This window comes from Micrasema longulum, unplaced genomic scaffold (assembly GCF_059751315.1).
Source record: "Micrasema longulum isolate JH-2025_06_02 unplaced genomic scaffold, ASM5975131v1 h1tg000251l, whole genome shotgun sequence".
Lineage (NCBI taxonomy): Eukaryota > Metazoa > Arthropoda > Insecta > Trichoptera > Brachycentridae > Micrasema > Micrasema longulum.
Genome location: NW_028277456.1, coordinates 420,683 through 438,944, shown reverse-complemented (window position 1 = coordinate 438,944; position 18,262 = coordinate 420,683). Strand labels below are relative to the sequence as shown.

General features: G+C 30.6%; 1 protein-coding gene across 4 annotated transcripts; it reads right to left on the bottom strand.

Moving 5' to 3' along the window:
- Positions 1–774: 774 nt before the first annotated feature.
- Positions 775–18,182, bottom strand: LOC148283262 (putative phosphorylase b kinase regulatory subunit beta). Of its 4 annotated transcripts, none has more exons than XM_088223795.1 (20): positions 17,968–18,182; positions 16,972–17,108; positions 15,935–16,070; positions 13,549–13,831; positions 13,097–13,226; positions 12,446–12,597; positions 12,189–12,361; positions 11,937–12,100; positions 11,770–11,859; positions 11,508–11,662; positions 9,645–9,659; positions 7,359–7,589; positions 6,663–6,966; positions 5,660–5,922; positions 3,623–3,781; positions 3,395–3,520; positions 3,013–3,236; positions 2,304–2,418; positions 1,998–2,231; positions 775–1,202 (listed from the first exon to the last, which is right to left on the bottom strand). In XM_088223795.1, exons 2-20 carry the CDS (start codon positions 17,096–17,098, stop codon positions 1,020–1,022), a joined length of 3,264 nt encoding a protein of 1,087 aa, XP_088079921.1. In that variant the 5' UTR covers positions 17,099–17,108; positions 17,968–18,182; the 3' UTR covers positions 775–1,019. The 4 variants fall into 4 exon arrangements, with proteins under 4 accessions (XP_088079921.1, XP_088079922.1, XP_088079923.1 ...); XM_088223796.1 differs by lacking the exon at positions 17,968–18,182 and adding an exon at positions 17,534–17,552; XM_088223797.1 differs by lacking the exon at positions 9,645–9,659.
- Positions 18,183–18,262: the final 80 nt, after the last annotated feature.

Below are 18,262 nucleotides of genomic sequence, written 5' to 3'. Positions count from 1 at the left end.
TCTTAGTTGCATTATATAGAATAAAAACAAATATCGGGTTGTGGTCCTGTGGCTAGAGTCTCGGACTCACGGACCAAAGGTCCGTGGTTCGAATCCCACTCTACCCCAACTCGATTCCATTTTCTAATAGTGAGTTATTTACAACTCGTTGAAAATGGCCCTCAAAATTAAATGTTTGGGTAAATCATAAGAACGCAAATATTTATTTTAAAAAAAAAAAAAAAAAAAAAAATAGACTGATAAAACTTTATTTCCATGAACATTTAAAAAATTCAATAAGTTTTATCTTTAAGTAAATTATAATATCAAAGTTACATGAATATGGCACAGGGCTTAAGATTTACGAGTAAAATTATTTAAACAGGTACGAAGAAAGCTCCCTTCTAGGCTGTTGATATATAAGTCATTTAAAGTTATTTTAATATTGAATACAGGACATAGTTCATAGAGTAAATGAACGAGGTAGTGGAGCAACGTTTCTACGTGTTAGACAATGTTAACCTAATCGCCGCATTCCAATTATATCATGGCATCCCCACTGTGCAGCACGAAATTTGTTGCAAATAAACAGGGCTTACTTCCTGTCATTGGCTGGTTTAAGTAGACACTGTTACATTCATCATGTTTGAACATCCACATTTCCTGAACTCTTCCATCTGTGGACTTATGTGAAATAAAAAAAGCTGAAACCTTTATTGATGAGGGTGAGATTCATCTGGTTAAATTATTCCACCGACTAGGCAACATCTGAAAGCACTTTTCAAATTTTTACACTTTTTTTACACCAGTTAGTTTAATAGGGCTTTGCCTAATAGGCGAAATAATCATTATTTAACCCAATAAAATTCCATAAAACTTAAAATTTAAAACTTGTCCACAAAGATTTGGTATTATTGTTTTTTTATTGTTTTTATTATTTGCTATGTTTATAATATAGCCTTTGAATATAATAACTCAACTATAGATAAATTAACTATGTTAAATATTGCACATAAATTCAAAAGCCGATTAATTAAGGATTAAGAAACTAGACAGTGCTCCTGTTGATTGGTAGAAATATATGTGGAAAGAGTGGTCGCGCCGCCCTGCAGAACGGTATTGACCACAGCTCGGGCGAGGTAACCCGCTGTACAGGAAAATGGGGCGGCGTATAGACTCTGCTCGGCAGCCACACCGCTTGAACCCCCATCGTCATTTGTATCCTATTAATACAAAAACAATTAATACGTTTACAAAATATGTAAATTATTTATAATGAAAGAAAAGAATCTGTAAATTATTTGATTATCTTATTTATTAGTCAAAAATTTATGATCAATCAATGCAAAATTAAAGTCATTTAAACCTAGAAAAAACAAACTATGAACCAAATTACCAAATTCAACAAATACTTGAAGACAGACATGTCAAAAGTTGGAATAATCGGCGTGCTTGCATAAGAAGATGTATGAATGTAGTGGAAGTGAGGTATGTATGCAAAGACAGAGTGATATGGGATTCTATCCTCTCTGCCTACCCCTACAGAGAAACAACATGATGGTTTGTTTTGTTTGTCCGTATTGATTTGTCACAAATCATTTTGTGTTACATGTACATACAAAATATATATTATATTCCATTTCTTGCACTTTATTTTCATTCCTTTTATTATATCTTTTCTACTATGTACTAACAACTAGTATTTCCTACATTTTTAAGCAAAGTCAAACTTTGTATTATTTATAAATAAATGTATTTTTATTGATTATAAGAACTTAATTGTGTGAAATGTGGGAGAATTGGTTTGGTGAAACTTATGGTTTCAGAGTATCTTAACGATTTCACTTATATAAAAAATAATAATATAAGGACATTATTGTCTAAGTTGTCTTTTCCAAAATGTGTGTTCGATTGTTCTGATATTTTGTTTCCTTTGTTTTTTAAAATCTCTTAAGGCAGGCGGAAATCGATAGATCAAAACAATAGTAATTTTAATGTTAATAATATTATATAAGTACCTTGTTGTACATTTTTTCTGCATCTGTTAAAATCTGGTCTAGGTCAAGTGCATTCTGGAAAGTCAGCTCGGGATTTCTCCTAAGAATTGTTGAAATAATACAGACAAGCTCAACGGCCAATTGTCTGTAGGCAGGTTGCTGAATGTGATTCAACATTTCCTCTACTAACAATGAGAAACTTAAATCTGAACGGCTCATGTTGGACAGAGTCGGTTGGGCAGGTATCCAGTGACCCTAAAAAACATAACACATCAGAATAGGAAGCATATGCAAATTTCATATACTATAAGTGGTTAATCAACATACCTGAACTGTTATTCCTTTTGGTGTACGCTTAAGAACATCCCAGACGTGCGTGTAGAAATGTTTAGGAACTCTACAAAGACAGCCATCTAAGCGTCTTCTCTGAAGTGTGTTTAATCTACAAGTATCGATAGTTAGACTCTCAATCGGCTTTAATGCCCTTCGATTATACATTTACTATATCTACTTTTGACATGAGCAGATTTGTGGTTCTAATTTTCTTAATCACGAAAAGTCTAGCCTCACTCATTTTTAAATTGCTAATAAAACTACACTATTAAATATGTATTTATAAATAACAGTTGCTTTATTTACCTAGCGGTTATTGGTGGATTTCCATTGAGTTAAATAGCTACCGCGGCTGGTTTCGTAGTAGCCCATCCTCATGCAAATTTTTTATTTTACATTTGTTTTATGTATCTTAATTTGACACTATACCAACAAACTCTATAGGTTACAATTTGAATAAAATTTACTGTAATTTTAAAAAGTACCTACTCTTCGGTATCTTCTTCGAGATAAATTACAATTTTTTTTTAAAGAGGTATTTGAGTTCTTATTATTTACCCAATATTTTTCCTAAAAGTCGTAAATAACTTGTAAAAAAAATTGTGGTACAGTGGGATTAGAACCTCCGCTATGATCCGCGAGTCCACAACACTATCACGAGACCACAACCCAGTTCAACTTAAATAACTCATATAAGACTTACTCTTTTTCATGTGCCCAATCAGACACAGTTAGCACTTGATGTAAAACCTGACGCACTTCGTATGGTGAGAAACATTCAATACTCAGGTGGTTCTTTGCATCTGAGGGAAACATTTCAAGAAACAGTTTTATAGCTTCCAGAACCCACCCAACACGAATTTTTAGTATTCCCTTAAACATGTCTGGTGAAGTGGCTATTAACCTGCCGCAATACAACACCACTTCCTGAAATTAGATTAATTATAATGATAATCCTTTTAAAATAATTAAAACAAAATCATTTTTCAGTAAAAAAAAAAAAATTAATACATTAAAGTGCCTCAATTTTTTTCATTCAAGTTTAATGCATATATATTATTTTTTTAAGCTGAAATAGTACCTACCTGTTGCAATACAGCTTGAACCACGTCATAAGGCTGGATAGTTTTATACATAACAGACTGAATTTCACTTGGTGTCATTGGCTTGTCAAACACAGTTTCCTTTTGGCCAATCACTCCAACAGTAATCTGCAAATATAACATTAAAAATTAATTATTGGGTAATCATAATTTTTTAAAATTAAATATCAACTTTAAAAGAAAAGAAAAACATAGATCTTTTTATGTTACCTGTTTTCCGTTTACTAGAACTGTAGTAATAAAGGGACTGATGGAATCTACTGTATGATTAAGGAGGCTGGAGCAGTAGCGAACAGCGCGCCAATAACGTAACACTCCAGCACGGTGATACAAATTCTGAAGAGCTTCTTGTGCACTTGTCCCATTTACCTAAGAAATTATTGTGAAATTTCAATTTAGCGTAACTTTGAACTCGCTACATTTCTACATCATTCGTAAGCCACAAGACTAAAATAATATTTATTGCAAATTCAAAATGATTTTCTACTTATGAATGACATCTGTTTATGCATGAGGCATTCTATTATGTATTTCCTTTGCTGAAATATTTCACCAAAACATTATGATATCGTCCAAAGAGCATATTTACAAATTTCGTGTACAATTTAAATTGACATATATCATAAAAACAAAAAAGACAAAGATACACATAAAAATAAATCATTTATGCAAGGAAAACATATAATTGATGGTACATATTTATAATTATCATACCAGTAAAAAAAATCATTCCATCAATAATATTAAATGTAATTTCATCCACATTTTCATTGTGTTAAATATAACTACTGTCACTTTATAAATTACAATAAAAAAATCAACCTGTAGGTTGAGATATTTGTAATATATTTTATTCAAATTTTATATTTTTAAATGTATATGCATAACAGTTTCAAAAGAAATAACTATACAGACAAAAAGAAATATATCAAATGAAAAAAAAACTCGTACAAAAATAATTGCAGAAAAAATTGGTACAATTTGAAATAAAAAGACTTGACGGAATAAACATTAGTATTAAACCGATCGACCGGAGATGCCTTCCAGAGTATTATGAAATGCGTAATTGTTGTTTTCAAAATTAGGACTAAATAATTGGCAGTTTTTAGTTTCTGCAATTTGGTATGCAAATGTTTATCCAATAGATGTGTAAATTTTTACGGTTACTTTTATCAATATGTATTGTCTTTTTTGGGCGATCCCGTGTAAGTTGTATTCCTTCCAATATTTCGACTCCTGTTGCAGGGCAGGTAAACTATGTGTTGTATAGAAAAAAAATGTGTTTATGTATTAGTAATTTGTACGATGCCGCAGTTCGTCCCTTTAGTAACACAAAAATGTATCACGACTTTGATCAATTTTGAGTTAAGTATAACCTTTCTCAAAATAACAGGTTCTATTTAGTCACAAAGATACGTATCTCGATGACACTTTATTTGAAGCTTTAAAAGTAATAACTTTGAAAGGTATTCATTGTATTCTCATTTTTGTATCGTGTTAGGCGGTTTTTATCTGTTTTCTCAAATTGGACAAAATCAGATACGTTTTTGTGTTACTAAGAGAACAAGTTGGCAGTAGGTACATTCAGTGTCATTTTTGTCGTGTGTATTGCCGGGAGCCATGTTGAGTTTAATTTGAGCCCCTCGTGTGACACGATACAAATAACTAGTACATAAACACATCTATTTTTCTACATAACACATAGTTTACTCTGAAGATAGCTCCTGCAACGGTAGCCAAAACATCGAAACGAATCGTACTTACGCGGTACCATTAATCGTCATCGGTAATATTAATCCTATTACATACAAATGTACAGTACAACAAATTGTTAAGCAATATATACAATAATATAATGTCAATATTTTAAACCATGTTTATGTAGGCCTCGAGAGTAATAAGTAATAAGGCGCCACAGCTGTAGAGATGGCATTAGCTCTGTTACATAGAACAAAAGCGTTGCCAATTTTCAATTTGGTTTCTGGTTTAACAACAAGCATATAACAGACTGTTACAGTTTGCGCTTGCGATTCTCAACCTGAGTACCTATAGTCCATTGTTTTGCTGTAAACTGTAGCTAACTTTGCGATAGATAATACTAGAATGATTTTTGTGCGCATGGGCGGCTCCACGGCTGTGGCGCCTTATTACTCTGAGATATAGGTTAACGTTGAGAGGCTCAAAAGATAAATAATACTTAAAGTAAGAATAATTACATTACATAATTTTAATAAATATAAAACAAACCTCATACTCTGGTCCCATTCGCTTCAGAAGAACACCCCACAGTTGGCACTGAGCATAAATATTATCTGTTACCCTTAAAGCATCTACTATTTCCCAGATGTGCTTGTCATTGTAATCCAATAAGTTTATAGTTTGTTCTTTGAATGTGGAACTTTTAGGAACATCAGTTAAACTCTGATAGCCTATATATTCGTGCTCTAACTGTTTGAATTGGGTAAACGCTCCCTCAGGCAACTCCCCCTGGTTCATGAAGTCCAAATGCTCTGCATATTAAAGATTTTAAGATATCAATCATATTTAAAGAAATATATTTTTTTTTTATTCAACAAGACAATATCTAAGTATGTATTTTTATTCTCAAGTAAAAATTCTGAAAAAGGAAATCGAGTGAAGATAAGTCCACCTCACAGTATAGTGGTTGGCGCGTTGCCTACCATTCTCGAGGTCCAAGGTTCGATTCCTGGGAGGGTGGATGTGACATATTGTTTTTAAAGGTGGTTCAATATTTTAATGCTCCTGAGCCCGTTTTAACATTCAAAGTTAACAGAGTTGTCTTCAATTATCAATAAAGTAAAATCCAATTCTCGGTATGAAAAATAGAAGATTCATATAAAAGATTTTTTGAAATATTGTTGAAATTTTTGAAATACTTTCAAATTTCAAAATCACAAAACTTTTAAAAAATCATTGAAATGATAATACGATGCATATTTTTTTTTTTTTTTTTAAATGGCTTAGTTTGATAGTCTATTAACAAATAAAAAAAACACTAACCTTCCTCATTTGAGTGTCAATTCAGTGCCCTATGCACCACTAGGTTCGGATAGGTAAATGATGATGATGGTATATATGTATTATAAAATCACCAAATAAATAGCATTATTAAATTAAATTACTAATTTTATTTGGTGATTTAGTAAAAATCGTAGACTATTTGACCGATAACTCTTTGCCAAAAGTTAAAATAAAGTCAAGTGAGGAATAAATACTTTTAATAACTCACCCATGCACGAACTCGATATCAGATTCTGTAGTCTTCCAATCCTGACTTTGACTGTATCGCAATATCCCTTTTTGAGCATTGCAAATAAATCCAACATTTCTTTGAACTGCGGATCTCTCATGTGTTCCTCGCGAATGAGCAAACACACGGTGGGCCGACCAGACAAGCGCCAGTAGCGCCCCACAAACTGCAGCTCAGTTTTTATATCGTCAATAAGCAGAGACATGTCACGATACAAATAAAAATCAGATACTTCAAATATTAGAGGATAACAGAGTACAGTCATACCACAAATCCTGTATACCTGAAAATGGAAAAAAAGATTTCTACAAAAACTTTAGTTTTAAAATTGTTTGTTATAATATGTTTATTTTTGCGTCAGCTGCTTCACTAAGTAAATCATTAAAAATGAAATAAACATTAATAACAAAGCATTTATTTAAAAATAATTTATTATGAAGTTTTTCAAAATGAATGCCGATGCAATCATTAAATTAAAGTAAGCTGCTCACATAATAAAAAAAGATCTTAATTTTGTTGGTTGACATATTAACTTGTAAATTGAAGCCCTTTTTTGTATGCACAAACTAATAATTTGCAAATGTTTGACTTGTGAGTTGATGATATATTATGTATTTATTTTCATTACTGGCACTTATTGACAATGTACGAGTAGAAAAATAGAAAAATACATACCTTGCTAGTACCCAAGGAACCAACAGGCCGATCAGGTCGACCCGTCAAGCCCAGTTTACGACATACCCCTAACTGTTGGTAAACTTTCACCAGCTGTGAAGAGCTGCATATCTGCACTGGCTCTACTTCGTGAGGAGTTTGTGTCTGGATTCCGTAAGTCCCCATCATTGCTTGGAGTCGCATAGACTCCGCAATCAATACAATTTGAACAACAAGATCCGTAGCTGTGCCCTGTAACCACAATGGCAATCAAATTAAAATAATAGTGTTACATTGACATTTCTAAGTTTAAAAAGTTAAGATTATATTTTTTATGTGGTGAGTCTTGGAAGAAAAAAAAACATTTTCTCTTGATTTTTTTTCACCGATCAATTTAACCCACCGTCATGCAACTTTAAACTGGTGAATATTAAACAATGTAACATCAATTATTTTTCATTTTAAGATTTAATATGGAATTGAAAATAGTATTATCTCTTGTATTAAAAAAAAACTAAAAGATGAATAGTATCTAAACTGTTCAAATAGTTGTTTTACAGTTCTACTGGCCAAAGAATTACAATTTAATTAAAGGATTAGCTCGTGACTTAATGTTATATTAATCTATAGATCATCATGATGTATTCATAAATATTTATTATATGACATTAATGGCCAAATTCAATATACACCTGTGTTAAATCGTACACAACACTATATTATACATACTATATGTAAGATAAAGCACTATTCTAAATAAATCAATTTTGATATATTGTTAAACGGAGGTTAATTTAATAGTAAACTCTTATAACAAAGTCCGTACCATTATTGCAATATATTTGTATAATGAATTATGTAAGTTAAATATTTATTATAAAAAATACCTAGTCCAAATTAACCTTACTTTAAAAAAAAATACTCATCCTAGATACAATCATGTCTGGATACGTATCATCCTGCCAGACATCATATTTGTGACACTTTTGTCAAAACTGAGTTAGAAATAACAATCTACCAATAAGAAATCAGTGTGTTCAATAACATCTTGCTTATAGGTCTATTATAAGCAAGGTGTTATTCAATATATTGACTTTTTTATTAGATAGATCATTATAAAATGGGTAAATTGTGATCTCTAAATCAGTTTTGACAGTGTCACTTAATGACTTCTGGCAGTAAGCCGACGATATTTTATATAATATGTAGTCGCAGGAACAGTAAAACTCCAATTATCCGGATTAATAGGTGCCAGATATTATCACATTGAAATTTACTTAAACATGTCCAACAAAGTTGATTGCTTTGACGAAAAAACGCACCGCCCGCCAGCGCCCTTTTTTATTTATCTCTCTCCTTAACATAACATCTTTTTTATTTTGTTTTTCTAATAACAATCTTGATATTTGGCAATCTGGATGACTGGAGTTCTGATAAACTGAACTGAACTCTGTTTATTAAAAAAGCCTTTTGAATAATTGTCTTTATACGAAATATAGCAATTGAAATTATCAGTGTCCACAAAGAAGAACTCATAGACTAAAAAAACTCAGTTCATTTTATAATATACAAGAAACTAGAGGAAAATTGCTTAAAAATTCAGTTTTAAAATACATTTAACAGCTTTATTAACTTTTATTTAGGATAACAGAATTTGACAACAAAAAAAAACATTGTTGAAAATTCTGAGTTCTTCCTTGATGACAAAATATTTTGTAGATAAAAATATTAATGTTAAAATAAATGTGCAATTAAGTTCTGAAGAAAAACACATGACAAATGAAATAATTTAATAATGAATATTAATGATAATGATTATTAACACATTACATTGTGTGAAGTATTAGATTATACATAGATTTGTGAGTTTTGATAGCAAAAAGTTTTGGGTAAAATTTATTATACTGAACCAAGAGAGATGATTTTTAAAATTAAATGAATGGAAGACATGAGATGGAGAAAAATTCAAATATGCATTTTTTTTGTTTATATAGAAAACAAATTTAAATTATAAAAAAAATCTGAACGTAATAGAAATCAAAACAGTTAGCAAAAACTTTTTTCAGAGGTATCAATTGTGTTTCTTAGTTAATTTTTCATTTGATGTCTTCATTACCTATAAACAATTATAAAAGTTATTTTAATATTGACCCCTAATAATTTCCTCAGCTCTCCTGGGTAGTTTAAGAAGAAAGTTCAGCCACACTAAAAGTAAGTACATTTATAGGTACATCTAAAGAGAAGCGAAGCAAGGCAAGAAGAATGTGAATTAAAATACAAATTTACATTAATAAAATAAATACTTACATATGCTGGCTTGGCCTGCAGCAAAATAGAAAAAAAATCAGTATAAATCACAATCAAATTAGAAGCTACAGTTAACAGACAGTAAATTAATATTACAACATGGAGTCATTCATACTATTGAAATATTATTTTTACAAAACAGTACCTCTGACTTACAAATTAAGCGAAGATTGTCTGTTATTCAATAAAAAAATTACATTTTTACATTTTGATCCATAATATGGTTATTTAAAATATTCTTTCATGAAATTAAGTGGAAAAATACGGTGAAAAGTGAAAACAGAATTCTTAAAATATAGATAAAAATGTTTACAACATTTATATTCCCACATAAAATATCTTTGAAGCATTACAATAATTTCAAAGCTGATTTGATAGTGCCCTTGCTAAGGCAAAACATTCTTAACACATTACAGCAATCAAAAAACTATTATCCATCTGGCCACTTAAACCAGCCAATGACAGGTTATAAGCCCTGTAAATTCCTAAACTTCAATATTCCCTTCTCAAAAATGTTTTTCCTCTATATTGCAACAAATTAGGATTACTCTTTAGATACATTTTGAACACATGAAATATCCCTACCAACAATAAGCCAATAAACAAATACACAGTTATGAGCTGGTTTGTAAAATTTCTGAAAACTGATATTTTAGTGAGGTGTTTTTTGCAATGATTTTTTCTAAGATGGTGGATTTGATTAAAAATCCTTTTTATAAATAAAAATCATGAAAATACACAAAGAACTACTTTGTGGAAATAAAAACAGTATAACGAAAACTCTGCATTTAAAATACTTTAGAAAAAATTTTATGCATGCAATAAATTATTATTTATTGAAGCTGTCAATATTGTCTGGAAATGCCAAACACCACATACATTTATATTTTTTAATCAGTTAAAGTAAATATCTGCACCTCAGAGGCAGATGGATGCAAATCCAGAATTTGATATAACCCGCTAAGTCTTTTTTTTTTAGGCTTGTCAGCAGGTGGGATAAAGGATTTGGAAGGAGGTAATAAAAATTCACCACAACACCCAGACCAATTGAGAAAAAATCTTTCTTGGATTTTTTCTTGCAACTGGCGGGAATCGAACCCGTGACGCCAGTTTCACAGTTGGCCGTCTAACCAACTACGCACGGCGCCTGCCATGAAATGACATTTCGATTTTCTTATACAGTTTATGATCATATCCATTGATTTTGAAGAAATTTAATCCTTATAATTAAAGAACCAATGTATTAAAATACTAAAAATACAAATGAATGCTATAAATTATTAGAAACCACTTAGAGAAAGTAGATTATTTAGGCTTTAATTGAACATTTGACGTCTGGATTTGCATCCGTCTGCCTCTGAGGAACATTCTAAAGATTATTTGAAAAATGTAATGTTCAAGAGTTTAGCTAAATAAATTGTAATGATAAAAACTCACCAAAAAAACAAGCACATTTATAAAAATATAGCGAAGAATGAGTTACCAAAGTATGTTGAAGGATAAAATTGATAAGTCAAAGAATATTTTTGTAACATGCTTTACATATTTTAAGGAGACACAAATCTCAATTAACAATGATATAACCAATGAATGATTCCCCTTTTCTAAATTATAATTGCCAAAAACATTTTTAAACCATTCTCTGTAGTCATAGGATATACTAACATTCCAATTATCAAAGCGCAGAATAAGGGTTAAGGGTTAAAAAACTCAATCAAAAAAGGTTTTAATAAATTTTGAGATATACCTAAATAATGTCGGATATATTGGATCCAGGATATGTAAATAACGTAAGTAATTTTTAGAGTGATAAAAATTTACAATCATTAAAAGTCAAAATAAAAATGAATAACATTTTTTTACTTGAAACGCTGAATATCTGCCAGCCTTGCGAGGCCTATTGTAGGAAGGAAGATATCTTCTGATTGGATCCAGCTCATTGACATGCAATAACCCACCTGTCAAGAGCTGCGCGATCACAAACATCGCCTGACCCCATAGAAATATTCCACCACTCTCTAAAATAAAAAGTTCACAACATAAAACAATCATCCAGTGAGAAAACATCAAAGTAAATTTATTCACAAAAAAACATTTTATGATTATTGTAAAATGTAAAACATACCATCGGGAAGTCTTCTCATTGACCTGGGTTCAGTTCGTTCAGATTCGATAGATTCTTTTGGTACATAAAAATACCACGGAATGACAGGATCTAAAAAATATATTCACACATAAAGAATTAATCAAAATTACATAGCATAAAAACATTGTTCATTTTAAATTTTTCACCTCCAAATTCATCAGTGAAAATTCTTGCCTTTAAAAGTTTTTGATATTCTTCAACTTGATCTGGCAAAGTTCTAAAAACACCATCAATAATCATGAAAGTATAAAACAATGGCCATTCACTTTCGATCCCATCAAACTCTTTTAATTCACCTTCATTATAAAACCTGGAAAAAAAAGAAATATTTGAACAATTAAAATTGTGGAACCTAAACCAGCTCAAATCCAGAGAAACTGAAAAAAAATATAGCTTACCTGCGTTCATTATTTTCAAGAACACTTTTAAAACCATCACGAACAAATCTTTTAAAGCCATATCTTCCAGTTAGAGTCTTGATTACATTTGTTTTTGTTTGATTCACGAGAAGTTCTTCGTGTGATGCAAAGGCAGGAAATGATATCGTCGGGATCAATGCTGCATCTACACCCTGATTTAAATTAAGTAAAATATTAAAGGACAATTTATAATCCTTGATAAAGTTTGAAATATTAATTATAATGCAGGAAAATACCTTAGAACTAGATTCTTTAGGAAGAAGGGTTTCAAATATACTTCGGTTTCTATTGTGAGCATCAATATCGACATATATGACACTCCAGGAAGCTCCTTTATCACCAAATAAGTTACATCCATTGATAGCTTCTAGTGCTGATTTAGCCATACCTTAAAATAAAACTTGCTATATGCATTTCTTTACGGGATTTGAGTACAATATCAATTACATACATGAATAATCAGAAATCCTGAAAGTACATACATAATACATAATAATATGTAGGTACTTAAAATAAAGTATACTGTTACCTTTTTTTGGCAAGTCATTAAGGCAATAAATGAAAATAGTGCATACATTTTTGGCGACAAAAGCAACTAAAGTACATAAATAAAAAGTTTTTATTTTTTATAAAAACAATATTTTTTATTAAAAAAAAAAAAACAATAAAGTTGCATGAATGATCGAGGGGATTCAGTCACACATTTTTATACCTACATACTATGAGTAGTTCTTTATTTGGTATTTTGGGGATAACTTTTACATACGTTTTTTTTTTAATTATTAATATTTAATAATCTTTATTTAAAAAACAAGAATCCCCCTATATATTAATTTTGTCATACATTTTATTGTTTTGTGGTTAGACAAAATATTTGAAAAGCTTACCAATAGAAGAAGCATGTATTTCGGGAGTTCCATCATTGTATTTAGTTCCTCTTTCCCACATTCCAAAATCAGGAGTCCTGTATGCTCTTTCAACATAGTAAACTAAATTTTGGACAAAGGCTACCTCATCCTAAAAACATAATATTTCTGTCCAATGTGCATATATTTGTAATAAACAAGTATATCTTGGATGTTTTACAATAAATGTAAAATAATAGCCTATTTTAAATTTGGTATATTATTTCTTTAATGCTCTAAATTTTTTTACATAATATTTTCAGTGTTATATATCTGATTTGTTTAATTTTTTAAAGTACATTTTAGATCATTTATAAATGCATAGATCGTGCACCAAAAGGTTTTGTTGATTTACTGTTAGGGTACTTAAATTGAGACAAAGTCTCCGTAAATTCATAACAATGTCAATGTTAGAAAAAACACAATAAAAATACCTGAGTATAAATAATCTGTAGACCAGAAGTAATCATCTGCACAAGAAATATCAAGTAGATTGATACAACATCAATTTGCAAATGATTGTATTCTTCGTCAGTATAGACAGTTTCCCCGGTGGTAAGGTGGAACTTGCAGTGCAGGGCGTGAGCATTGCACTGTTGCCTTTTGAATTTCTCCACCCGCGGTGCTTGTTTCACCCAGCATTCTAATATTCCTCTCATACACTTCACTGCACTTTGCCCCAACTCGTAAGACTTTCCTCTATCGTCATCAATCCTCCTGCAAATAATTATTCATCAAAACTGGATCGATTTATATTATCAAGCTCTGTCAATGTTCACAGATATTCCTTGAAAAGGTATTGTAGTAGTCTGGGCATTTATATAGATTGTGTCATTGACTGGTTTTAAGCTATCACTATAAATCATCATCATTCCACGTCCGCTCCCTAGTTGGAGCATATGGTGTCCACAAAGAGCCTCCAAGCATCTTTGTCGGCTGCCAGCTCCTTTACATCCTTCCAAGTCAGATTTGTGTCCTGTAGTTCTGACATAAACTGGCAACAAACTGTCAGCAGCGGACATCCAGGACGTCGAGAACCTGATGCCTTATAAAGTAGGCAAGGCTCTCAGGAGGCATCTACAGCAAATGGCCCAGCCAACCGTATCGCCTCCACTTGATGACAGTTGTCATCGGAGTTTGCTGTGTCCGTCCTCTTATTACTTCATTCCTTACAAAGTCAAAGATTCTTCGGAGACATCTATTCTTAACTAAGTATTTTGCTATTTTGGGTCCTAGTGAGGTGCCATGATTCGCATCTGTAGAGGAGAATAGGTGTTATGCAGGCATTATATAGGCGGCATTTGGTTTTCACTGAGTAAAATATCCACTATAAAAGTCATCATTAAATATTATCAAATAGCATAAATCGTAAACCTAGTAAATGCCTAAACTTCTAATACCTTCTCATATGTCTCTGTTGCTATTTACCCTCATATTATATCGTCATTACAGAAGCTAAAAACCACTTGTGCAGGAATGAAGTTTCGAGAAAAAAATCATTTTAACAGTTTTCATAGTGAAAAATAAAATGTGTGGAGGCTATTTTTTATTATTTCCAAGTGAAATTCAGATTGAAATTTGCGCATACTTTTTAATATTTATTTTTTCACTTACTAAGGTTTTATTAGAAAAAAGTGAATTCAATATATAAATGAATTTGTGGTCCAGTAGCTAGTGTCGTGGACTCACAGATTAGAACTCTAAGGTTCGGACTCCGCTCTACCAAAACAGTAAATTTTTACAACTGATAGAAAATGGCCCATAACATTTTAATATTTAGGTAAATCATAAGAACACAAATAATTATTTTCTATTACGAATGAAATGGTTAAAAGTGAATAAATTAAAATTTAATATCTCAAAAACAAAATATATGAATATTGGGCGAAAAAATATACCCCAGGGATACAATATTAATATTGATAATTTAAATATAAATTCTGTGGATGAAATAAAGTATCTCGGAGTTTACTTGGATAGATATTTGAATTTCAAAACACATTCTCAATATGTAAAAAAAATCATTCATTTATGGGAAGATTATGAGTAGTGTTCTTATATATAAAACAATCATATGTCCACACATAAATTACTGTTTTTCCATTCTTTTTTTATGTAATGAAGGAGAAATTAAAAATATACAAATTCTTCCAGATGAGGATTATACTCAAAAGAAATTTCTATTCTAATTTAAAAATAATGCACAAAGAAATTGGCTTGCTCACAGTAAAGCAGCAAAAAAATATAATGTAGCAATTTTTATGCATAAAATAATTAAGGGGATGAATAAAATAAAAACAATAATAAAATTTAACCAACAATGTCATTCATATGAAACAAGGGATAAAAAAAAGATAAGATTACCAATCAGAAGAAAAACAGAATCTCAAAACTCATTGTACCGGGGATTGATGCTGTACAATGAGTTACCTGAAGAGATAAAGGAGATAGAAAAAATCGAAATATTTCAAATTAATTTGAAAAACTATGTTATTATGAAATTTTGAAAAAAAAATTGTAATAATATTAAAAGTTTATATTAGTTATTAAGATGTATGAACTAACTCAATAAAGCATAAATAAATAAATTTAAAAAAAACATAAATTGAGTTGAAATATTGTTATTTGCGTTTCATCTCATAACATCCCAGATTTTTTAAACATATGTAACGTTATGTATATCTGAAATCCCTGGAAGGTTCCAATACTTATGTAAAAAAAATCACATACTTAAAATACTAAAAGCAAGAATTAGGTTCCAAAATGTGAAGTTCATTAATATGATAAGAACACTTGGTCTAAATATGTTGACAAGATTACCTGTAAGCCTGGTATAAGCTCCAAATTGCCGCTGCACAGTAAATACTTTCCCGGACACTTCCGATTTGTGTTTCAGTTGACAGCACGGGAAACAACCCAGTTATTGGACTTTGGAACCGGAGAAGTTGTCTTTTCACTGTAAGTATTTAGCAATAAAATGCAGAAGAGCACAGTAAATGAATATAATTAATTTACACACAACAGTTTCAGGCATGAAGCACATAGATATAGCTCTATCAGGTAAAAACAATAATAATAATATTGTTAATTGAATCGGCATTCACTTCGTAACACTTCTTTATAAATTATTATTAAAATAAAACTTTGTTATTAGTGCTACAATTTTTTTATTCTTTTACAAGAACACTACTACAGTTTCGGGAGAGCACTCCTACCATCGACGGGTGATATAAGACTTTATCCAAGAGAATGTGAATCCTAGAGAACCAAAATCCAACCCAGAAAATTTTCTTACTTTCTAGATAGATAAGAAGTCATTTCAAAAAGCAAAATTGTTTTTTTTTACATCATTAGTTCAGATCACATTATTAAAGAGTTCACTTTCTCTTTCTGCAAAATAACATATTGACAATGTGTTCAATTATACCTATTAGGGAGGTGGACATATTTTTGGACTGTTTCTCTACTGAATTTCAAACAATATATTTATCTTTGGTTATACTTGGATTCAAAGCAGTTATATCTGTGGCTTGGATCTATAGGGTCAATGTCGGATTAATATTTTTTTTTTACCAACATTTTAAAAAGGGTCAAGGTCAATTAAAAAACATATATTTATGTTTATCTATTTTATATAGATATCCATATATGGTAAAGTTTTTTGTTAATATTTTTTATCAAAAACGTCAAACAGTTTATTATAATGCCACAAAATGGCTGAAATATTACTCTCCTGTGTTATTGCATTTAGGACATTGGCCCTTATAGATCCAAACCACAGATTTGTAACAATGGCTGATTTTATTAAATCCCAAAGCGGTATTCCTAATATTTGAATTATTAGATATATATGTTACCTATTCCATAGTATATATCAAGCTGACGAACTGTTTCCTCATAATTTGAAACTTTTAAGAATTGATACGAATGAATATCATCAATGCTGCCCTGTCGCACAATAGACTCCTTGTGTGTGCGCAACATTCTGAAGTCACTGAAAAACATATTAATTTAATTACACTTTTTATTAACACGAGAAGAAGGACGAGGGTTTTTGTATTTTAAGAACTATTTGTTCTACTTAAAAACTCGCCATTAATACTACACACTGTTTATTCCATTGTGGCACACCATATACTAAAGAACATATCTTTCGGGACAGAAATATAGTAAACGAAACCATATATTATATATTTAAAAACAGGAGGAGTGAGGATAGTGTGCGACACTGTTCACTGAGACCATATGGTTGCGTTCGTACTTAAAGTGTTATAGAAAATAATAGTAATGTTTCAACTCGAGCCGATAATATTCAAATAGGAATAAAACATTTATTTATACTAAAAGTAGATTTGAATATGTTTTGGATATGAAAATTAATAATAGGGAGTAAATTAAATAATATTCGGATATACTCACAGTGGGAGTTAATATGGAAAAACAGATATCAACATACAAATACTACAAGAAATAGTGTGAGCTATTTATGTGGCAAATGGGTGATAAGAAACAATTGACAGTATGACCCAAGGTTCAATAACAAATTAATAGGTTGGTAGCGGTAAGCTGCATCTTAGCTGCAAGCTGCAATAAGTAGGCTGCTTATTTAACTAGACCCTTGAAATAATATAGCATTTCTTACTTCGCCAATATTTTGTAAACAAAATTCTGATTGATTAGATTTCCATGCGACTGGATAAAATTACTTTCAACGTTTTTTTATTGACCCGATTAAGAAATTTCTACGAAATTTCTACGATTTATTTTAGAATGAAATAATGCTATCTATTTAAAGAAGACTTTAATCTATTTAAGTTTTAATATTATAGAACAAAATATAAAACGAAACTTACATAAATAATTATAACCTTATTCCATAAACACAATGTCTCTCTTAAAAAGAACTTCAACGAATTATAACATTAATATTTTAAATTAAACTAATTTCATGTTTACATTTTCTTCACTCAGAAACCCATTCTTTAGCTTTTAAGCAAGGTTAAAAACAAGGTTAAATTTGACACTTGAAATTTGGAGCAGCTTTTGCACTTACGTTGAACCACAGACTACAGATATCGTTGAACTCAACCATAAACAAAAGAACAGTTTTCGAGTCTATCTTTAAACGAAGCCAACATTTTGGTTTTA